General features: G+C 40.1%; 1 protein-coding gene across 1 annotated transcript; it reads right to left on the bottom strand.

Annotated features, from left to right (window-relative positions):
* Positions 1–249: 249 nt before the first annotated feature.
* Positions 250–21,268, bottom strand: CDC20B (cell division cycle 20B). Its single transcript, XM_026062706.1, has 12 exons — positions 21,046–21,268; positions 19,150–19,271; positions 15,566–15,665; positions 12,223–12,333; positions 10,404–10,600; positions 9,394–9,488; positions 7,017–7,056; positions 6,920–6,966; positions 6,114–6,342; positions 4,848–4,973; positions 3,996–4,113; positions 250–413 (listed from the first exon to the last, which is right to left on the bottom strand). The coding sequence occupies exons 1-12, from the start codon at positions 21,266–21,268 to the stop codon at positions 250–252; spliced, it is 1,572 nt and encodes a 523-aa protein (XP_025918491.1).
* Positions 21,269–22,711: the final 1,443 nt, after the last annotated feature.

The raw sequence follows: 22,711 nt of genomic DNA, 5'->3' as shown, positions 1-22,711 counted from the left end.
ATTCTACCCATGCTTGCTAGCTTAATGAAAATAAATGTTATATTATTCTTCAGAGTTACGGTACGTTTCCTCTACCGTGAGTGAGACAAGCTACTAGCATTCTACATGATTATGGACTGATGGGGAAAATTGCTTTCTCCTGAAAACATGATGCTATTTTTTGCCATGTTTCACTTGGAAGGAACATATATATTCCTAATTATTGAATGGGCCAAATGCACTTAGTCACTTGCTTTCAAGGAAAAGAAGTCACAAGAATGAGCTCAGATAACCATTAGAAAAAGTCTTGCTGGTGTGTCTGCTCTCCCCAGACTCGTGGCATTTCCACACACAAGCCGTCCCATCAGCCGCCACAGAAAAGAGCCTGCTGTCATCTGGGCTCAGGGCTACATGCAGCACTCTCCCTTTGTGACCTGCAAAATAAAATTGTGATGCATCTTTGAGTATTTTATATGCATATTTTACAATGAGAATGCAGGTGTGCTGTCACCATTCCCCACCCATGGTATGGCTTGTTCTACTTCCAATGTAGTAGCTAAATGTGCTGCATAAGACATGTTTTTTCACTGAATCTTGCCTTATCTAGAGTATTTTCACATTAAGAAGGAATTGAAGGCTTTTTTTTTTTTCATATTAAGGACCAGGCTTTAACTGCAAGGACTGTACCTCACTGAGAAGATGTTTCTGTCCAAGGAGAACACTAAACCTGAACTCTCAATTCTCCACTGCATTTACCATATGAATCTCATCTGCGTTTGGTAATGTGTCTCACCACTGAGCATTCGCATCTGGCTGCACATGCTTTGCAGACAGTTTGCTGCTCATCCAACAACTATAAGATAGTGTCTCCAACTGCAGAGTTACTACTATTAAGGAGACCTTTTAATAATGATCCCACTGAATAACTTATTTGAATTGTATATTGAGTTTGTCCATAGTCATAGTAAACTTTGGCAGCTAGACATTGAAAGCCAGAAGCTCCCCCAGTCCAGCAGCACAAAAACTCATTAACCTGGTTATGCAAGTATCTTCTTCAGTATAAACAACTGGCTCTGAACTGATGGCCAAAAAAGAATTTGATATTAAACAGAGACCACTGAGATCTATGCTTACTTTACTGCTCTGCCATAGACCTCCTGTGTGATCTTGCACAAGGTCACACCATGAGCTTTTTAGGCACCTGGGGCAAGAGAAATCAGGAGGCCTTTTACCATAAATTACCGGCCATTAGCTTCTCTGGGTGGGTGGAGTTACTGGCTTAATCATATAGCTGAGTTAGTCATCCAAAGGCAAAATAGGAACTTCTGAGACATAGTGTATCTCATCCAAAATAGACCAGATGAACCATACCCTGAAAGAAAGTATGAAGGTCTGAAGGATGTCATAGACAACCAACTCTGATGCAGGTCACCTATGTCCTCCCATCCTCTGTGCTTCAGTTCCCTATGAACACAATGGGGATAGCAGCACTTCTCTAGCTCAAAAGAATGTTGTGAGAATAAGCATGTGAGGAACTGTGAGGCCCTCCAAGACTGTGGTATTTATCACAGTGGTGCCTGATGAGGATCCATAGCAATGCTGCAGATGGATAGTCTGCCCTACCTTTGTGAAGCTGCTAGAATAGCTCTTTGGACCCATAATGATAAAAGCAAGTATCTTCTGTCCTGGTGCCAAGTAACACACCTCGCACCTAGACTTTGACACTAGAATTTTGACCCTACCACTAAACTATTTTCAGCAAAGATTATTTTTCAAGCTTTGCTCCTTCTCAAGTTATTGAAGGGTACACCATTTTGTCAATATTGATGACCATGAGTTCACATTGCACAGAATTCTTAACACCATCTCCTTTCAGTGTCTGCGATGACTTTGAAGCAAGAGTCAGAGATGCAGTCTTTCAAGGCATCCAAAACTGTTCACAACACTAATTGAAATTTGATTAATAGTTTCAGACACAAATAAGTGAGGGAGGGTTGGGGAGAAATCAGAATAGTAGAAATTATTCATTTCCATGTTTTCTGAGTGGAGAAGACTGGAGTTTTATTTCATGATTTCAAGATTACACTTAGGTACTTTTCAAAACAACTAAATGTTTGCTTATGTGCTTTCCTTGACCTAAAACAACTTTTCTGAGGGGAGGAAATTTAAATTCAAAATTAATTATCTAGCAATTTACTCTCATAGCTCTATCAGAAGTTCCTATCCCAAAGATGGACTTCATGCTTTAAAAAGTTATCTTCCAGCTGTTCTATTCTGAACAGGTTCACTAGTAGGCAACATCAGTTACTAAAGTATCCAACAATAGCTGATAGTGCTGAGTTGTTAGCTGAGGTCTTCAGCAATTTGCAGCAGGATCCAATAATGAAATGCAATAATGACAATTAATTTCTTCTGGTGCAGCATCATGTGGTATCTGAGACTGATTTAGAGCCACCTTGAAATTATCACGGTATTTTTTCCAAGCATATTTTGATACATTGACAATTTTCTCCAACATACAATTCCTTGGATGTTGTAAGAGTCTCCATAAGTAGAAATATCTATGTAGTAATTATCTGAACTTCTTGTTCAGGAAAAAGAGTTTTTCTTGCAGATGTGTAAACTGAATAGGAAACAGGATGATAAGTAACCCTCCAGCTTCACATTACTAATGCATTTGACTTAAATGGTAAATGTTTTGCACTACACATTATTCTCAAAAGTAAAAGCAAATCTTTTCATTGTAAATTGTGCGCTCAAGATTTATACAGATTTGAGAAACCTGAGTAGTTAAGTAGCTACAGTAGTAAAGACTGAATGTAGATTTTACATTTCTAGCACTGCAGATGCACTGAGTTATTTCCCTCCCATCACCTTCCAGATCATTGCTCAGAGAAAGCTACCTTTAGGGTTATACATAAATGAGTAGGGATAAGGAAAGAAAAGCAGCATAGAGAAGCAGCCTTATACAAGGATAATGTGTAATCCACATGCCCTCTCTTCCATCTTCGTATTGAGTTTTCTATGCCTTCCCCTTACAGGTTAGTGTTGAAGCCAAGTCCCTGGTTCCCAGAACAGCATCCCAGAACACAGCATATATCAGAAATTTAATCAGTGCCTTCAAATGCATCAATGGGGTGCAAAAAGTATTTGTAAATATCATCTATGTCTGTTAAGTGGAAAAATCAAAAGCTTCTTTGGTATAATCTTGTCGGTGAGTGTGAAAAACTTCCCAAACCTGCAAAAATGCAGCCAGTGCTCAAATAATGTGTTTTCCTTTAAATTCAGATGTTTCTGTTGGACCTCTTCCATTAAGACTGAAACAAATGAAATTCAATGGATGGGAGTGACAGCAAGTACTAGCTACAAGAAGGATCAATAGCAAAGAATGATTTTGATATACAGTCTAGCACCATGGACTGATACTCAGAGCTGCAAGGAAACTTCACTTGCTCTAGGTATCAGTACAGTACAAGGGAAGGAAGTTGCTTTACAATACTTCAGACAAAATCATTCATTAAAACCTAGACAGCTCTAAATAACATATGGAGATTTATTTCAAACTTCTTTTGGAAGCTGGTCTGGTATCCTTGCCTGATGAGCTGCAATGCTAAAGACCCACATCTAGGTTGTGCCATCTAGGAGGCAATCAGCTTAGAATATATGGAAGCAACTTGACATTAGCACACTCGGTCCAGCTCTAGTAAGGCTTAGGGAGAGGTGGGACTCCACATCCTGCACCTGGTATGGCCTTAGAAATGATAGGAGAGAATTCCATCATCAAAACCAAGGCATTTTACAAAGGCAGCTTATAAAAAGCTTAAAAAGTTGACATTTCCAATCCCATGCATCAGGACTGTGTGAATGCATGCATGCAGGCAGAGACAGGATGTCTGGGTAATGCTCTTTTAACTTTATTTTACTTAAATGCATAAAGTATGTATTTGCAAAATCATATTGATTAGGCAGAAAGACAGTTAACTGAAACAGTTAAAACTATTAACTGAAATACTTGCCGTAGAGTTCTGATGAATTGATAAGCATAGGATACTTCCATATTATCATCTGATGTCTAGGAAGGCCTTGTCCAGTCATCAGTTCACTGGTTTTGGGTAACCAGAGCAAGGAACAAATCTATTGCAATTTAAAAATTTGCTTTAGTTCTCAGAAAGGGTCTACAAACACCATTCAGTAGATTTGAAATTTGCAATGTTATATGCAATGCTTAAACAAGCTACGGAGAAATAGCCCCAGCAGAATATTTACTTATTTAGAAGGCTCATCTCATTTCTGACAATACTTCAAAGTATAGCTGCATCATCGTCCTAGCTAAACATGATCATAGCCTACCAGTATAAAACTAAAGCCCCTCAGACAGATCCTCAGCTGAGTAAGTTGGCATAGATCCAGGAGAATCAACAATAGTTATGCTGCTTTACTTCAGCTGAGATTCCGATCCTCTGTCTCCAAACGTTCAAACTCCAGAGACTGATGTTTGCCCTCTGACTCTTACACCTCTCCCCACCCCAGCACTCTGGGAATTTTGCCTCCTCCACAACATTCTCTCCTCGTTTGAGTTTTGGCCAAAACCATCACTGCCAATAGGGAAAAGATGATGAAAAGCGTCTGGCTGTGGGACTACCTCCTCTTCAGTCACTTGAGACAGAAGTGGTCAGTGAGAAACAACAAACTGCTTCTGAGTCCAATCACACACTGCAGTGCCGAATGTAGCACAAACGCTTCTCCAGAGAAAATCCTGCTGTTCCTCTGTCTACAGAACTGCCCTCAAAGTCAGTGGGAGTTTGCCAAAGTAACACAGCTATACAAGACAACCATAGCCTAAATATGCAGACATTTCATCATTTCACCTGAGAATCTGTAGCTGCACTTTGGATGATTTTCTCATGATTTATGTCCCAGACACGCAAAATCCCATCTTTCATTCCACCTCCTGTAGCAAGGATTTTGGACTGCCAAGGACACCAGTTCATAGCCTAAAGAAAACAGATGCCAGAAAGACTGAACATTGACTGGAAAAGAGGGAAATAGATTTTGCTTAAAAGCCAGGTTGGAGAAATGAACTGCAGCAAGCACCCAGAATGCACCTTTTTCTTTTATTCACCACAGTAAACACACACACACACACACACACACACACACACACACACACACACAGGATCCCAAAACTTCAAATGCTGCTTCAGATTTCCTCTTCACATTGCTTCACTGTCTTCACGTAAGTCTGTAAAACTCCAGCTTCCCTTCTTACACTTCATGGGTCACAGATTCACACTTCAGTGCCAGAAGAGACCATTTGATTACAATCCGACTTACTGCCTAAACCAAGCCATCGGGGAACCCCATGCGATGTGACTTACAGGACTTACTACAGGCCTGGTTTCTTCTGAGATACTTCCAGGATATGCCTGAGGCCCAGACTCTACCCTGAAGGAAAGCTAATGAGAAACGAATTCCACCTATTCCAACAGCTTTCTCTGACCCTTTAACATAAGTGTTTCAGTCCAGTCTCAGGCTTTTGGGGAGGATAAACAGCTTATAAATGCTAGATTCCCCTGTCTCTCATTGTTGATATCTATCCTATCTCCCATACAGACTGGGACCTTACGAAGATGAGGAATCTAAGCTGTCCCATTTCCAGTTTCGTACTTCAGATCCTTTGCTACCAGCTATTATATCATGAAATGAAAGTATGGAGCGGAGAGCAAAAGAAATTTTATACTTAAATTATTTTAGCAGAGAGAATTTTCCAAAAGTCAACTTCAATAATTAAAAGATCTTGGTTTTTCACTTGTAGGTATTGTGCCACTGAAGTTCTCTGTGCAAGACAGAAAGCAAGGAGGAGGCTGTAAATTTTATTTCTGTTTGGTATTATATTTACAAAGGCCTACTAATCCAGGAAAAACTCTTAAATCAGTCAAAGCATTAGCAAACTTACCTGTGACTGGGAATACTGCATGAGAAGAACGGGTCTTAAAATTAACTGCAACACAGTAAGGGGAGAAGAAACTAATAGGAATCACTGAGATAATCAGAAAAATTTCATGACTGTCTACATCAGCAAGATGATTTCATGAGAAGAGATACAGAAGAGCAATTATTCCTTCTCCACATACCTTGACTGCTGAGGAATGAGGCATGGTTTTCAGTGGCTGTGACTGCACTTTCACACCAGGGTCACTAGGCCAGATATTCAATATTCCATCACTAGACCCACTTGCCAGCAACTGGTTGGTTAGTGACCATTTCAGGCTGCAAATGCTTTGCTTGTTTTGGCAAAGAGTCCCAACATGGTGCTGAGCAACCCGAACATCGTGGTGATGAATAGATCCTAATCTTGAACCACTGTAGATGAGAAAAGACAGCATGGATTTGATGTCAAAGATAACAAGCTACATTGTCACACTGATGTTTCTTCAGTGGTTTCAGAAGCAAACCACAGAGGGGAACATGCGTGCAGAACAACGCTATTGAAGTAAGAGGCAAGACGAGCCAGAGTGTCAAAAGTGCACCCAGACTGTAGAAGTGGCTGACGATGGAAAGGAGCCAAGCAGCTGCTCAGTACAGGCCAGCCAGAAAAGCTGTTTTCCATTACAGTTTTCATTTCCCTGAAGATATATTGCAATGTATGATGCTGATTTGCACCTTGTTTAACCGTTAGCCATTTAACGTAAACTTTTTCATGTTCTTTAACAAAAGTACTGTTTTGCAACATGAGTTTTGCCAAGGCCACATGTGACTCTACTCCCAAAGAAGAGGCAGTGTATAATTGCATTGCTCTGAGAAGGGCTTATTAGTGAGTAACAGTGTCTTCTTTGGTTCTGTCCTTCCTCCCTTTCCCTTCCTACTTTCCACTTTCAGGCTGAAGAAGAATTTGCAATCACCTCTACTTGTCACAGTTTGACTTAGTCACACTAATTGCCTGTTTGGAAATGGATCCATGGTTCTGCCTCTCCTGAGGGACCACTCCTTCTTCACTCACTATACAGAGCCTGAACTGTGGGTCCGAGAGGTTGCACTCTCCATTTATGTATGGTTACTACAGCCAGTATCATCAGTCTACCAAAGGAAGCAAGAAATATTCTGCTTGGAAGCACAGCTACTATTACAGCTTAGCTCCTGGATTTTACACATCAATAGAAGAGCTGAGTTAAAAATATTGAAAATACCTTACAGCACATAAATCTTTTCCTGTCTTTCTAAGAATACTTCCTACATTAAATCTATGACAAAATAAAAGAGCTTCCCAATGGAAATTCACACTTCCATCCATTCTGATGACATTGAGAACTTAAGATTATCATCAATTTTCTGGACATCTGAAAACCATATCTCTCCCATTACTGCAATATATTTATTTAAAGCAATAATGATTGGAGATTCTCCTATACTAGCTCTAAAAAATCTTCAGATACAAGCTGAGCTATTTAGAAGCTCCAAAAATGCACACACAAAACTGACTGACTACAAGCAGTGTCATCCTGTTGTGCTTGTATTGTACAGACTTGCCAAGCTCTTGAAACCAATGAAGTTCACAAAAGCATGAAAGAATCCAACCAACCAGTCTGCCAGTGAATATTAAGGACATCTTTACGGAAAACATCTATAAAGATACATTGGAATATGCAAAGATGTCATCACTTGCCTCCTGCAGATTCATATAGACTTTTCCTATAATATGATAAGCAGAGAAATCTAACCAACAGAAACAGAATTGAATTGCCAGTGTTGACCATGCTGAGATTTTTGGTTGTTCTAGTGGTAAGAGTGGGAAGAAACTGAGCTGCTCAGAATCCTATTTGGATTCTTTTTCCTAATGGAAATTTTTTGCTTGCCATAATAAGAAATCAGAATTATTTGCTTTTGACACAGATGACATCCATTTTGCTAAAGACAAATAAAACCCCATAAAACTTCATGACAGGTTAATTTATGGTACTGAAATACATTGAGAGTTTCATGAGGATGTGTTGTTGGACTATTTTGACCACAAGCATTAGTAAAGTCAGTATAATCCCAAAAAGTCAATTGTCCATAGTGAAGTTTGGTATAAGAAAGGATCTCTTATTTTAGTGACAAAGAATATTAACTCCATGTCTTTCTTTCTGCTTATATAAATATTTAGACTCTCATAATTTTAGAATGACTGGACAGTTGTCAAACCTACCATATTTTATAAGTGTTATCTCAACATAATCTATCAACAGTAACCATGATTCACAGGCTCATGCTGAATTTCATTATCAATTCTTATTCAAAGAGATTTGCAATTTTAAAGTTTCTTCTATTTGCATTCATTTGGCCAAGCTGAAATACAAAGTGAAACTAATGCATACTGTAATAAGGTTATGCCACTTGGCATTAATAGGATGTTCAAGCCTCACCCTTGTAACTTAACTCACTCAGAATACCTACTCCAAAGGTCACAGCATTTTATTAACTGATTGTTCAGTTGGTATCCTTGTACCTCACTCCACCCAGACCCAATACAATCAAAAGCCACAGACTCTTACTGTGAAATCAAAACAAAACTACCTCTCTAAAGCAGTGTGCCTGTCCAGTGACATTAGTTTCATTTTGAATTTAACAATGAAGTTCAAATCAGTCAACCTTTGCTATTATTACTGAGTTTAAACAAAACAGAAGATTATCACATGACTTTAAAACAGTAGAAGTATCCATCATACAGCAGCCTCCCTTCAGCCCTTCAAGTCTGGAACAAAGATATGAACCAGCAAATGCAAGAAGAAAAAAAAAGAGAAAGTATGTTTAATCATTCTCATCTGAGGCTCCATATTGAAGTAATCCCTAAATACAAAATGTTCACAAGCTAGTATAAAGTCTCACCCTCAGCAGACCAAAGGCCAATCACTTTAATCCTCACTCAAAATAGGTCTCAGGCTGTAGGAAACAATGAATTGGCCTTCCCTCATAGCTACACAGCTGGAGAGGTGAGCAACTCTATAGCAGCTGCACCTCACTGTGCACCTTAAAGGATAGATGCAGCCTTCTTATCAATGGAGGGACAGCCTGAGCTCCACGCCATTCTCCACCTGGTACTTTTTTGGAGTCCAGATCCACTGGAGGCAACACCATTTAGAGCTCAGGCTTTGCACAAAACCAGAACCACAGTCTCCACATTCTAGTGAAATTCTGCAAGTGGTGACAGCCTTCTGGAAGGTGAATAAGAAAGAGGGGCTAAAGAGGAGGTCCAATTATCTTTGGCTGCCTTCCTGCCATGCAGTAAATCTACATATGATTTCTGAGAAGGCAGGTAAGTAGAGAGACAGGACAAAGCACCTTTAAGCAAAGCCAGAGAAAACAGCTAAAATGATTGGGACTTTTGTCTAAGTAAAAACAGCAGGACTCTTTTTGTTAGTATGTTGTACCACTCACCTGCTTAGAATATAATGATTCCAGCTCAGAGCTCCAACTACAGACAGGTGACCAAACATATTTCTCAACCTCTTTTTCGTTTCAACGTCCCACAGCTGACAAACCAAACCAAAAACAAACAAACAAAACCCCCACAAATTTAACAACAAAAAGAAAAGAGAGATTTTTTTGTTAACTTTTTTGCAGGTAAGCCACCACTCAGTTCTGATTTGGTATACAGGTGGCCTCAAGATTTCACAACTCATTTCACAACTAAGACATGAAGGAATATTTCCAAATTTTGGTCCCTACCACTGACGCTGAAATCAGTAGGAATTAAAGGCAATGTACATATCTGAGTTTAAAGCTATTTAAGTGCCAGTATTTGGAAATCCACACTTGAAATCATTGGTCTGAGTACCTTCAGACTGCTGACTCAAGACTGCATCAGGTAGCTCCCCATATTATCTAGCATCTCAGTCAACGTGTCACTAAAATCATCTGTGGATAACAGGATTGTCCTATTACAGCTGTCTTGTATTATACAGGTTATATAATCGGATTATACAGGTGCTTGTATAATCTGATTGAAGTCAAATTCTGGTCTGTGAATCCATAAGGAAAATTTTGGCTCGAGTTCTAAAGGCATCTGTCACAACAGTGATCTTAGCAAGAGAGTTACAACAAAGAATAGCCCGTGCTGGACAAAATAACTTCACGAAGGGTTTCCTCTTACTGGTGGAAAGAATTCTAACTGACCCTGAACAGTTGAATCATTAATTCAGTCATTACCTCTCAGGTGGTTTCAGAGCTACCCTTACCTATAAATAATACTGGAGAGCACTAAGGCATTTCAGGGAGGTATCACATGATACAGGGAGGTTCTATATATCTGTCTCCAGCAGAGGGTTTTTTGTGTTTTACCCAATCTTTTTGGTTTGTTTCCTTAAAAAAATCAGTATGATGCAAATCATCTTGTGGCCCCTTTAGATAAAAATGGAAAAAGACCGAAAAAGCAAATTATCTAGTACTTGCACTTCTCCATCGCTGGTGCCAATTGCAAGACAAGTTCCCTCTTTTATCCAAGCCAAAGAGGAAATGTATTTGGAAGTGGAATTCAAATCAATGCTTTCAATGCCTTGGAGTGTTCTTCCATTCCAGATGTGTGCTGCAGGTCCTAGTGCAATAGCRATGAGATTTTCATGGTTCCAGTCCAGTATGTTTAGATCTAGAACAAAGCTATTAAAAATTATTGCAGTAAAGTTGTAGGTAATGTGATGAGGGAAGAGGTGCTTGTTTTGGTGGGGGAGGGAGGGGAGAGGACTTCAGGGGKTTTTTTTTATTTTTTTGTTTTTTAAACTATGTGATAACTTCAAGAGACTACTGGTACGAGATTACTGCTAGCTGTTATTCAATGAGGACACCAAATGAAGGAGAGTACCTCTAACAAACCAAGGTGTCTACCAAGGCAACCTCCACAAACTGGTAAGTTTGTATAGCAGAAGTTCCAAGAACATCCTTGTTCCAAAGTAACTCGTGTTATTAATACACAAATGCAGTTATACATAGGAATGACTCTATATGCTAAAATCTCTCCTACATCCTCAGACTAATGGTAACATTTACCCTGCAGGTGATAGAAGAAAATAACAGAAAAGAATTAAATTAGGGAAACTCTGCTCCTCACCAGTAGAGCACTGTGCAGCAAAAGTGTGYGGAAAACACTGTTTCCACTGCTCCTGATGCTGGGTGCATTGCACTTACAGATCCTGGCAAGATGTAACACTACACAGACTGATTAACCTCAGAGCAGCCTGCTATGTCAGGCAGGCCTGAAGGAGTTGGTATACAACCTTTAATACCAAGGACGTTTCCCCATGTCAAGGGAAATCCCTCAGCTGTCCATTTAAGGCAGCTTAAACATCATTCTGCACAACCCCTGAAGCACAGATGATACTACCACAGGACAAGGTCTGACATCATGCTTTGGTAGCTAAAGTCACTCTGAAGAACAACTGAATGTCAGCTGTTTGACTATGGCCCCAGTTGTTGTAACCAGAAATAAACACTAAAAAAGCATTTCCATAGACTTCTGCTAATGCTGTTATTCTTGGGGCACACCTGATGCACAGTTGGTGTAAATCATCCAGGTAAGAGTCCAGCCTCAACCTGCATATAAACAAACCTTTATCCTGTCCTGTTCATAGATATACATCTAATGAACACCTGCAAAGACATCTTGCATAACCCACAGGGGCAACTTCTAACACTTGCATATACAGGGTTGTTAGAACTTACAAAGTGTTAAAACCTGTATTTGCTGCTGCAGAGTGGAGCCCCATGTGTGTTCATGCATAACTTGTGCATGTTTAATTTTTGTCCGACAACCACCAAACACATAGGTGAGAATTTAGTTCAGAAGGTATCCACCATCTAAATTGTAAACAATGTCACTGGTGTGTCCCAAAACAACAGATTTCAAACTGTTCAATAAAGGTGCCACTATGTTGACAGGTGCTAAGTATCCAAGCGTAATAGCTGATATGTCCTTAACTTAATTAAGCAGGGGTAAGCATACTGGCTTGTTTTGAAAGTTGTACTGAGATCCACAGATGAACAAAACTGCATGAGAGTTAAGTATTACAGATTACTGGGTTTGAGCAATCATCATTACATCCTGGGACAGACAGTTTTCAAAGGTGCAAACTTATAAGAAAAATGACATCACGTGCAAGTCCTGCAGGGTTTCCATTTGATCTGACAGGGACATACTCTGGCCATCTTTCTTGAAACACATGAAAATTCCCAACCTCTGCAATAAGCTCTGCATAGAAGTAAATAACAACTTACAGTAATCATTGCGCAAGCCAGACACATGAAGCCTCACTTCTGGCTCCAATGGTATGAAAAGCTTCATGGTGTTAACAGCTCTAAACTCACTCTGTGTCCCCCTTCGGCATTCTGTGTTTGAAGATTCAAAGCACATAATTCAGTAATGCAAATCATCATAAGCCTAAGCCTTTCACACTCTCACTACTTTTGTCTGTCCATGGTCTAAAAGAGGCCAGAAGAGTCTAATTTATCCTGGGTAGGCCCAAAACACAAGACACTAAAGCAGATGAAAGGTGCCTTTTTCCAACTGTTTTGTATCTCCATGGATTCAGTCAGCTAGAACACAGAACAAGGTCTGCTATATTTTGTTTGAATTATATCACAGCCCACTGCATAACCTGTTCTGTTTCATCTTTTTCTCCTTAGAATTTCTGTCAGAAGTTGTTAGTAGCAAAACGTGTCACACATGCTCTCCCACCTCAAAACGCCCTCATAGAGCAGTTCAACTTTTTAGCTTTCTGTTTTTAATTTCCCATCAAAAAGTCTCCCCCACAAATACCTAACCACAGGAAAAGGTTTTTAAAGCACACCCGCTTTGATCACAGCACGCTAAGTTTGTGACAACGCATAAGTGAGAAACAAAAGCAATATCAGTAAAATACCAGTAAGAGCAAGCGTAAGAGTCAGCCTTTGTGGTCATTTTCTACGTAATGCTGCAAAGACCACTAAATACTGTAGAAAAAGAACTAGATCATCATCAACAAGAATTTTTTAATGTTAGATTTTTGTGTGTAAAAAATTACCTTGCTGTAATGTGCAGAGCAGATGCACATTTCTGCACTTTCCTTTGTGTTTTGACTTTCTTCTTGAAAAAATCTCCAGAGAGGAGCGTTTAGAAGAAATAGCAAATGCTCCAGAGGCAGATTTACTTAACAGAATAACTAACCTTCTCTATTTAAAGACAAACCAACACTGAATCAAAACAAAATAATGGAAGAACAGAGCAATTCACAGAAATCATACGTAACCACTTCAGTGTCTGCAGGTGTCTGTGTCTTCACTAAATCACTTACTTAGATGCTAAAATGCTGCCTCCACACCCACTAAAGGTATCTACCTCCTCTGAGCTCACTTAAGTTTCATAAACTGTGCAGCCCTTGCCAAAGACCTCAAAATAGTGTATTATGAAAGATTATATTTAATACAACAATCCTATCACCCACATTATAAGTGTGGCAGTGGTTGTTGGCTGCCTCACCCAGAGTATGAGAAATCTTAATCCAAGGCCCTTTTCGTCTGCAACCTAACAGGCCAGAAGAAAGCCCTCATTACCAGTACAGACTGGCCTAGCTTAGGTAAGCACAAGAGGATGGTGTTCACCCTGCCTATTGAAGCCAGGATCCTACAAAGCTAAGATGAAAAAGTTTTGTCATTGAAGAGAGAATAAGGAACAGAAAACCTGTGTCTAGTTTAACAGGATGGGCTCTTCCCTGAGGCACCTGAGTGCTAGTCCTTATTCAAATTTTTGCTAATAAATTTTATTCAGCTAACCTTCAGTGCCTAAAACATGGACTGCTCTTCTCCCATACAACCCATACAAGAATCAGACTTCATTCTGGTCTGTCTCAGGCTCTATAATTTTAAATTCTTTGGAGAACAGTGACCCAGCTTTCAATGTAGTATTTCCTATTGACTTAAGAGTGACCCTGTTCATCATGCTGCCTACTGTCAAGCCCTTTCAAACATGCTTCTTTATCCCTTTTTTCTGCTAAAGGAATTTGCACATCTTGTTCCGGTTTGTGAATTTTGCTTGCAGAGCTGGGCACCTAACACTTAATGGCTGCAAGACTCAAAACGGCAACGAGTAAGTCACTTTGCAAACTGGGACTAGTTGCCTAATTCTTGTCTGTGTCTTCAAAACCCCCTTCCTATTTTTCTTCAAAGACTTTTGTCACACACACAAAACCAGAGAAAGCTCATGAAAGCCTCCGACTCCTCTCTTCTTTAAGTCTGCCTTCACAAAACCAAGCATTTGAGATGTGCCTATTTGAGATACAGATTTATAACAATACACACAGACTTCAGAAGCTCACAGGCATCTGTTTCTGCAGGCCCACAAGGTCCGTGAAGGTGAAGATGTTCATTTTTTTTGCATGACCAAAAATGGGCTTGTACAAAAAAGGGTGGGGGGAGGAAGTTTCTCACTGTTTTTACATGGGCAGGTTTGAAGACCTGATAGGAAACACACCACCACAGAGTCACACCCAAATCCTGAGTTAGAAACTGTCCAGGCCTGCATAACTAACTGTGCCACTAAGTGGTCCTCTTCCCTATAGTTCCAGAAGGTTCTATATTTATGGACCAGAAACAAAAGTCAGTTCTTTAAAACTACAGTAATAAATTAATACATTAACAATGATAGAGTGACATCTTCCCACCAGCAACCTGAAACTAAAAGAGGTTTTCCTGACGTGAAGCTGACATGTCTGCAAGCACAGCACTCTAAAAGCAGGTCTGCTGATCAACCAGATTACACAGAGCTGCTCTATCGGGCATGTATGAAACTAACCCCCCACCAATGCACACAGACAAACTCCCACTAACCACAGGAGGCTGAATCAGCCCTGGCTGGCAAGAATCCAAGGTACGCAGAAATAACCCAACCACCAAAACAAATTGTCTGTCCAAAGAGAACACACAACAGCAGACTGTTCTGATATTTAATGAACTGTCTCATGCCCAAATAACTCTGGGAATATCTATATTATTACACAGTTTCGCTCCTCAAATCCTGGTTCCTGATCCACTGATCATTCATATTCCCTGCATGCTAGTTCATTCCCAGAACTTATCTTCTAGAGCAAACCAGCTTCCTGCCGGATTAAACTAGGGGCAGTACTAGAAACAGTTTGCTCCAGCAGCCTTTCCCTACAGGTAGACTGGATCAGGTTTGGCTCCCTCCACTCATCCAACACTATCCCTGCATGTCTTGTACCCTCATGTACCCAATAGTACAGGCCATATATCCTGTGTCCAATCTGCAGCACAGCCCTGCATTATTTCAGGCATTTGAAACTGAATAACCAAAAGGGAACTAATAATGATGTTTTAGGGCCACCAAGGTGTCCCATGGGGCCCAAAGGAGGTGAAATGCTGGGAGTTAGCTACGCTGGAAAAGGTGTACTGCTACATCTTCAGAGGTAGTTGCAGCTCTAGGAGAAGTAGCCTCAAGCAGTGTGGCTCAGTCACTTTGTATTTTTCTGTATCACTTGCTGCAACAGGTTTCTTTTCCAGGGTAGATGCAGCCTGCTGTATCTTTTTGCTCAGTGTACACAGGGGTATTTCCTATACTGGAACCTACCTTTCGAAATGCAACTAATATTTTCACAGACCTTCATGCCACCGCTTTCTGCAATGCTATATCCAACCTGCTGGACCATCAGAAGCTGGGAAGGACATTTCTGCCAATAAATTGAAGCAAAAACCAGCGTGAGTAAAACATACTTAAGTACTATGTATAACATAATTCTCAAAGGCCTCAATGCCCTTTACATAAAAACTTCACAACAATTTTTTTCTTGGACAGGGAGATCAGTAACAAATATGAAATACCAGTGTTCAAATCACATGCTCTAACCAGAGCCACCATCTTTCCTTTCATAAAACACGAATTCACTACTTTGATTTGCTAATGATCACACAAACTTCAAAAAAGCTTTATAAACAAGGCCATTGTAACAACAGAGGAGGTCCTAGGGCTCTGTGTGTATGCACATACTACAACAAGTCATCTGCTGAATATTAGTACCCTCTCTTAAATTGGCATTCGGACTAATTTCACTGTGCATGCAATGCCAAGTTTTCTACGTGCAGGCAATAAATCTGATGTCTCAGACTTGCTCTAGAAGGGAARATCAGGTTTCTGGTACATATACCACAGGATCATTGATTCCAGTATGAGATCTACTGTGGTGGATGTCAGAGTCCTCTTTCAAACTAAAGTAGCAGACACTGGACTCCATGAGCCCATTCCTTAAACCAGTACCGCAGTCTGAAGCCCCTGGTGCTAAATAAATAAATAAATTTTTTTTGTGTGTGTATATATAAAAATATACACATACACACACAGGAAATCTCAGAAATAATAATTTTTTATTACATTATCCTTTCTTTGGGTGTCAAAGAAACAGATGAAGCAGCAGAAAAATAAGAAAATGGAGATCTAACTTCTTACTGGAATTTTTTTTCCCCATCTTCAGAAAAAAAATAGCTTAGGCTTTTGGCCAAGATTCAGGCAAAGGTTCAGATCAGCTCACATGGGATATGAATCTTTTCACCCATCCTTAATAATAATGCATTTCTTCACAATGTTTATTCACTGAGTTGAATGTTCTGATGACAGCCTTTCTGTGTACTTGTCAAGAGGTCAAGAAACTGTCTGTCTGGTCTGTAATTCTTTATTCAGTCAGGTGGAAATGCAGTTGATGTTTTCAACAGCCACTCAAGATTAACAATATGTTCCTTCCCAAAGTCTGTGAAATCTAGTCTTTCCAGGCAAACCCAGTGTTGCTCTTCTTATTATTACAACAGGGTTTTGAAGAAATGTCTCACAAAAAACATAACTAAGAGAAGTGTTTCTCCTTTACATATCTCAGCTGTTCTACAGCAGGCTTTCTGCTCTGAGAGGCTCTTTCTCCATGATTTATATAGACAACCTGGCAGAAAGCTAATGAGATTGTTTGGATCTGTATCCCTCTAAAGTAAGTGCAGACATTTCTATGGAAAACTTACTGTGTACATAGGGAAGTAATCTTTTGTCCCACAAAGAGACCACACATGTTCACTGGAATGTGAGAAGGTTTTATTTTCGATGCATCCCACCCCTTTATGCTACCAGGCAGGACAAATTAAATAGTCATTAATTACTATATCTGAAAAGATTAATAGATTTCCTTATGGCTTAGGCAGGACTAACCATTCCAAATGGTTTTAGGCAGGACTTGGGTTTTGGTCATCCCATGATGTCATCTCAAAGATACCCACATCACACTTAGAGAAGCTGTGTGGTTCCTGGTGTAGGACTCTAAATACCTTACTTCTAACTCAACTTCTGCTTGTCAATCACAGTGTAATTCTAGGTAAGTCACCTCATCTTTCTATGTAAGAGTCTTTCATGTATAAAGTAAAGACAATAACATTTACTCATCTTTTAAGACTGATTTAAGGAGGGAAGAATGTTTTAGAATTACTTTATAGAAAGTTCTTATCACCTCACAAAAAGGTTTAATTTCCTTTTTCTGTGGGGTAGATTAAGATTACTAAATACATACATCTTGTGTATTTTAACAGTTCTAAAATTCATAGACTCACCAATGAGACCACAGGGGGGAAAAAATGAAGAAAAAAAGCACTGTTGTTGAAAAGAAGGTTCTTCAGAATATTTTGCTTATTAAGAAAGGAAAGTGATTACACCAAGGACAAAGATTCCCAGAATGACATAAAAGCAAGGTCTTTTTGTAACACCCAATGACCTTCAGGAGTACAAGCATCAAAAGATACCACCCAACAATCTCGTTAGGTCAGCTGTCCTGATACTACCTTTTTTCAGAAGTTGAGCTTGATATCCTCATTGAATCTTCTCAGTAATACTAATGAATGAATACTATAAACCAGTATAAGCCAGGCCACCAAGTATGCAACTGTGAAGCAACCCTACTCAGCAGTTATAACCAGAAAAGTAACCACATGAAAATGGCTATCAGTACTTCAGTACTGACCTTGCAATTGGTGCAATCGAGKAAAGGACAGCACAAGTCAGGATAAAGTGTGGTCACTGACTAAAAGTTTACAGCTTAACATATGAACAGTCACAGTTAGATACCATTAGAAGAGCGAGGTGTTTTTTATTTTCATGATGTGGTAATAACTTTTACTAACACAGACAAGCATCACTATACTTCACAAAAGTCAATTTCCAAGAAGTTAGTGAACAGAAACAGGTGGATGGTTGGTGCATAAATTTAAGATGACTAAAAAGGAAAAGGTAAAGCCTGGAGAGAAAAAAAAAAGGTCAGTTTCCGTTAGCAAAATGAAGGGATAAAGTGTACAATGATAATAAAAAAACAGTACCTAAACACGAGGAACACATTTCAAACCATTAATTTCATCTAGAAAGCAGTTAAAATCCAATGGATGTATTAGTCCACAAAATGCACCAATCAGTATAACATTATAGGATCCATTGGTAAAGCAAAGCCAGCATGCCTAGCTAGTTGATCAGCAATGACTGCACCCTTCCGTCCAGTTACCAGGATTTGTCTCTCCCTTATTGCAGACCAAGTTTTTAACACCTCAAGCTCTGGTCTGAAGTTTTTGTTTTGTATGGTAAGCAGATTCCATGTCTTCTTCCACCCATGGCCACGAATCATTAAGAGTTACCATCTGATCTTTCCTTTTCATTGTCATGATAAAAGATTTTATTCACAGAAAGGTACTTTTTAGCAAATTGTTCCTAGCATCTCATTCTGTCTACGTGAGAAAATGAACAGCTACATCCCTCACAACGGCAGAAGTGATCTTCACACATAGCAGTTATTAAAGCAAGTAGAAAACTGAGTCATTCATGTTTTTCATGCATATTTTTCATAATATACGTTTTCCCTCAGAGGTAACAAATAGATCTTGAGGGCTTCATTAGCTTGGTTTCAATTTTAGTTTGTAGGATGATAGCTTGGAGGAAGCGGACAGAAGCTGAACCAAATAAATGACAAAGCAATTGTTTCTGATATTTCTCTAGCAGATGTTTCCTAAAGGGACCTCCTCCTGTTACTGTTCTCTGTGTTAATAAGGCAGCATGTACATAACAGATTCCAGGCCAAAAATAAGGTAAGAACACATCAGGAAAACAAATATCCTACCTGTGCATCTGAACATTGCATTACTCACCTGTCTCTTTCCCATTTCAGCTCTGCTGCTATTTCTCCCTTCTAAGCCTGCTACATTGTGACTGCTAGCTAGAGTCACAACAGTATTGTTGACAGAGAGTTTGTTAGGCACCTGAGATGACACTGCAAAAACAATTTTAATGAAATAGTTCCTTTAAAAATACACAGGGATGATTGTCAAGTACTTTTCAGAATAACACTGATTTCACAGTAACACTGATTTTCATAGTAAAAGCAGATCTGACATACTAAAAGTGGGACAATATAAACCATGACAATTTGAGCTAGTCATGCTGGTTTCCCTTTATTGTCAGCAGAGAGAAGTTGGCATTTCTATAGCACTATTCATCTCATCCTAAAAGGAATGTCTAAAAAAAGGTCAGATCAGCTATGCCCTCTGCAACTAAAGAGTCCAGATTTACTTCTGTAGCTCAGATCCAGACTTAGATTTATTGACTGCTTTCACAGGATCCTACCCCCACAGGAAATCAATGTCTGATTTCCCAGCATCCCAGAACCATATAGGCTTTCACCACCACTGGACAGATAATGTAGGACTTGCTGTTCCAGAACCTTAAGTAGGGAAGGATTCATTTTTTTTTTAGGACTTGAATTTCCTAGACCTAAGCATGTGTTATGACTACACTGTTGAACTGCTGTGACATTCTGCTTAACAGCATAGAAATGCACTTTGCGAGTGTGCCCAGCAGCCATGGCCTGGTAGGAACGCATCCTGAATACTAAAGAGCATCTTTTATTTGCCGTCTAAAGATTTCCATCATTAATGAAGAAATGAGAGCCTTACTTAGTCCCACAGCTCTTCCAGGAAGCTCCTCCATGTACATGCAGTGCATAAACCCTTCCTCATTTTCCCTCAGCACTGCTGAAATTAGGAGTCAGTAAATTCAAAGGCTCACTTTAATCCTTCCTCAGCTCCCTCTGTTGTTCATGGAGAGAAACAGCCTCCTCCAGAGCCAGTTCTTCTCCAGACCAAATCAGAGTACTGAAAATTTGATCTGTGCTCTGAATGGCCCTCAAGGAGAGCCTCTAAATACAGCTCCCTTGGCAGACAGGACCTTTGTCAACACCTGAAGCCTGAAGCAATGGAGGGGAGACAAAAAGATAGGGCAAGTTTCTCCTTTAGTAGGTCATCTCTGAATTCAGCTTACGGGCTGAACCTAATAACCTGTGTAAAACTAGCACTAGACCTGTTGCTCCTGTAACTCCCATCTGCGTGTACACAAGAGCACAGAAATAGCCTTGTGTTTTCCCCGAATTCTCTCTGTACACTACATCACATCCAGGCATGCAGACATGGCCTTGTCTAGGGTAGCTGTGTGTAGGAGAAAGGGAAAGCAGAGGGAAGGGAAAAAGAAAGGCTTGCATGAACTCTCCTACCATCTTATCAGCTATTGTCAGCTATTCCAGATATGGAGATGCAGTAACCCACCCTGTACATTGTTATAGCCCAGTGCAACTTGAATCCAGTTCAATACAGCCCCCATCTTTGAGGCATAGAAGTTGCTCTGCAGAAGGAATTACTTGGTTAGGGACAGAACTTTGGCCTCTTTTCTTTCACCTTCCCAGATAGCAACTCTCTGTATGACCTGCTGTGTCTGTCCTAGACTGTCTGTGCACTGATAACAGGAACCTTGGGCCTGGCTTTCCTCTCATGTCAGCAGTGTAATCCTACTGAGAGGAAGCTGGCTCTGAGCTCACTCTCTCTGCAATTGTCTGTACAGACTGCTGCTGCTGCACACAACRATAGCCAAAGCTCCACTGGGACAGGTGAGAACACCATTCTGCACCTTTCAGTGAATCCCCTCTCCTGGTCATTTCAGGAGCCCCTGCATGACCCCATCCTCTATTATGAAACTTCCTTTGCATTCTGACTGACCTGGAGTCCTCCCAGGTGCATTGATGAGCTGAGGCATCCCAGAGGCACTAAGATCTGTCATCTGAGAGGCCCCGTGCAGCTCCTCTGCACTGCTTCTCATGTGCAGCTGCTGCCATCTTGTGACAATAGGGCTACTCGCCACCAGAGTCCTAGCTGTCAGCTTCTTCTTGATGGAACTCTTAAACCTGGAGTAAGAGGTCCTTCCAGAGCCTGGGGTCTGCATAAAGGAAGAGATCTAAATCACCAAAATTAGTCATGACTTAATATTGTTCTGTCCCTTTACACTGTTTTGTCTGCCCATAAGAAAGCTTTGCTCTGCCACTCTGCATGAACTTATGCCACATCACAGTGGCACGTCACAAAAATACACCTTTGACTGAGGATGGCTCCAACAATTGCCTGGGTGAAAACTTTCTGCCCAGGCCAGCCTCTGCAAAGCAACAGCAGCCCCTGTGGGGCCTTGGTCCCTGCTTCATACACAGGTGAGGGCAACTGCCATGCCCAGAGTTGGCTGACTTCTCCTCACAAATCCTACAGCATCAGGACATGGGAGCACATCGTGACAAATGGATTTCTCTGCCCACAACTAACCCCAAAAGCAGACAGTAGAATCTGAATTGATATAAATGCAAGTTCACAAAATTAACAGATATACTACTGAGGGAAATACCAAGTATGCAATGCTTGAAGAGCTCAAATGGGGAACTTTTTACATCAACAAAGGTGTAATTATGGGTGAATTCAAATATTTGCATGCAAACTGCTTTACCTCAGGACAAGCTAAGGGACATGGTTTCCTGATATAGTGAGCAACTGGACTTACCTGTCCCAGAACACAGAAGAGAAACAGTTACTCTCCTTGCAATACAAAATAACACACAAAAATTGAACAAAGCTAGAATTGGAGCTGAGTCACTACTTCCAGTTAGACAATCAGCAGGATAGTTACCTAAAGAAGAATCTAAGAAATTTAAAAACCTTAAGGATTTAAGCATAAGAGAGGCAGTATATTAAGAATAAATGAGAAAAAAAAAAGAAACAAAAGATTAAATGACAAGGTATACAAGTTTTTCTAGTCAGGTAAGTACCCCAAATCAATGGGCAATGACCTCAGGTGAAGAAAAGAGAGAGAAGCAAAGTAGGGAGGGTAAAATCTTGGACAGAAATTAGGAAGCCTAAAGAACAAGCAAGACAAAGACATAACAAGTGATATCACTGGTCCCCATCATCRTAGTAATCAAAAAAATGAACATTCATTACTTGCCAAGGTCACACAGAAAGCCTACAGCAGAGATTTAAACTAAATTTGGGTCACTCATGCATTAGGCTACAGCATGGACCTTTGAAAGGCCCAACGTGTTTTCAGACATTTCATTTAGGATCCTGGGTCTAGATTCTCCCGAGAGAAGGGCATTCAGTAAAACTTGKGTTTTGGCTGTTTGAAATCAGGCTACTCTTCTGACCTTTGCCCAAAGAAGGACTTTGTTCATTTCTTATTTTTGAATCTCCTCACCAACAGTTGGGATTGTTCATGTTATTTTTAATGTTATCTTACACTTCTTAATCACAGAATGGTTGAGGTTGGAAGGGACCTCTGGAGATCGTCTAGTCCAACCCCCCTGCTCAAGCAGGGTCACCTAGAGCACGTTGCACAGGATCGCGTCCA

This window comes from Apteryx rowi, unplaced genomic scaffold, assembly GCF_003343035.1.
Source record: "Apteryx rowi isolate R43461 unplaced genomic scaffold, aptRow1 scaffold_192, whole genome shotgun sequence".
In the NCBI taxonomy this organism is placed as follows: domain Eukaryota; kingdom Metazoa; phylum Chordata; class Aves; order Apterygiformes; family Apterygidae; genus Apteryx; species Apteryx rowi.
The sequence above is the reverse complement of the archived record's forward strand: the minus strand, read 5'-3'. Positions and strand labels throughout refer to the sequence as shown.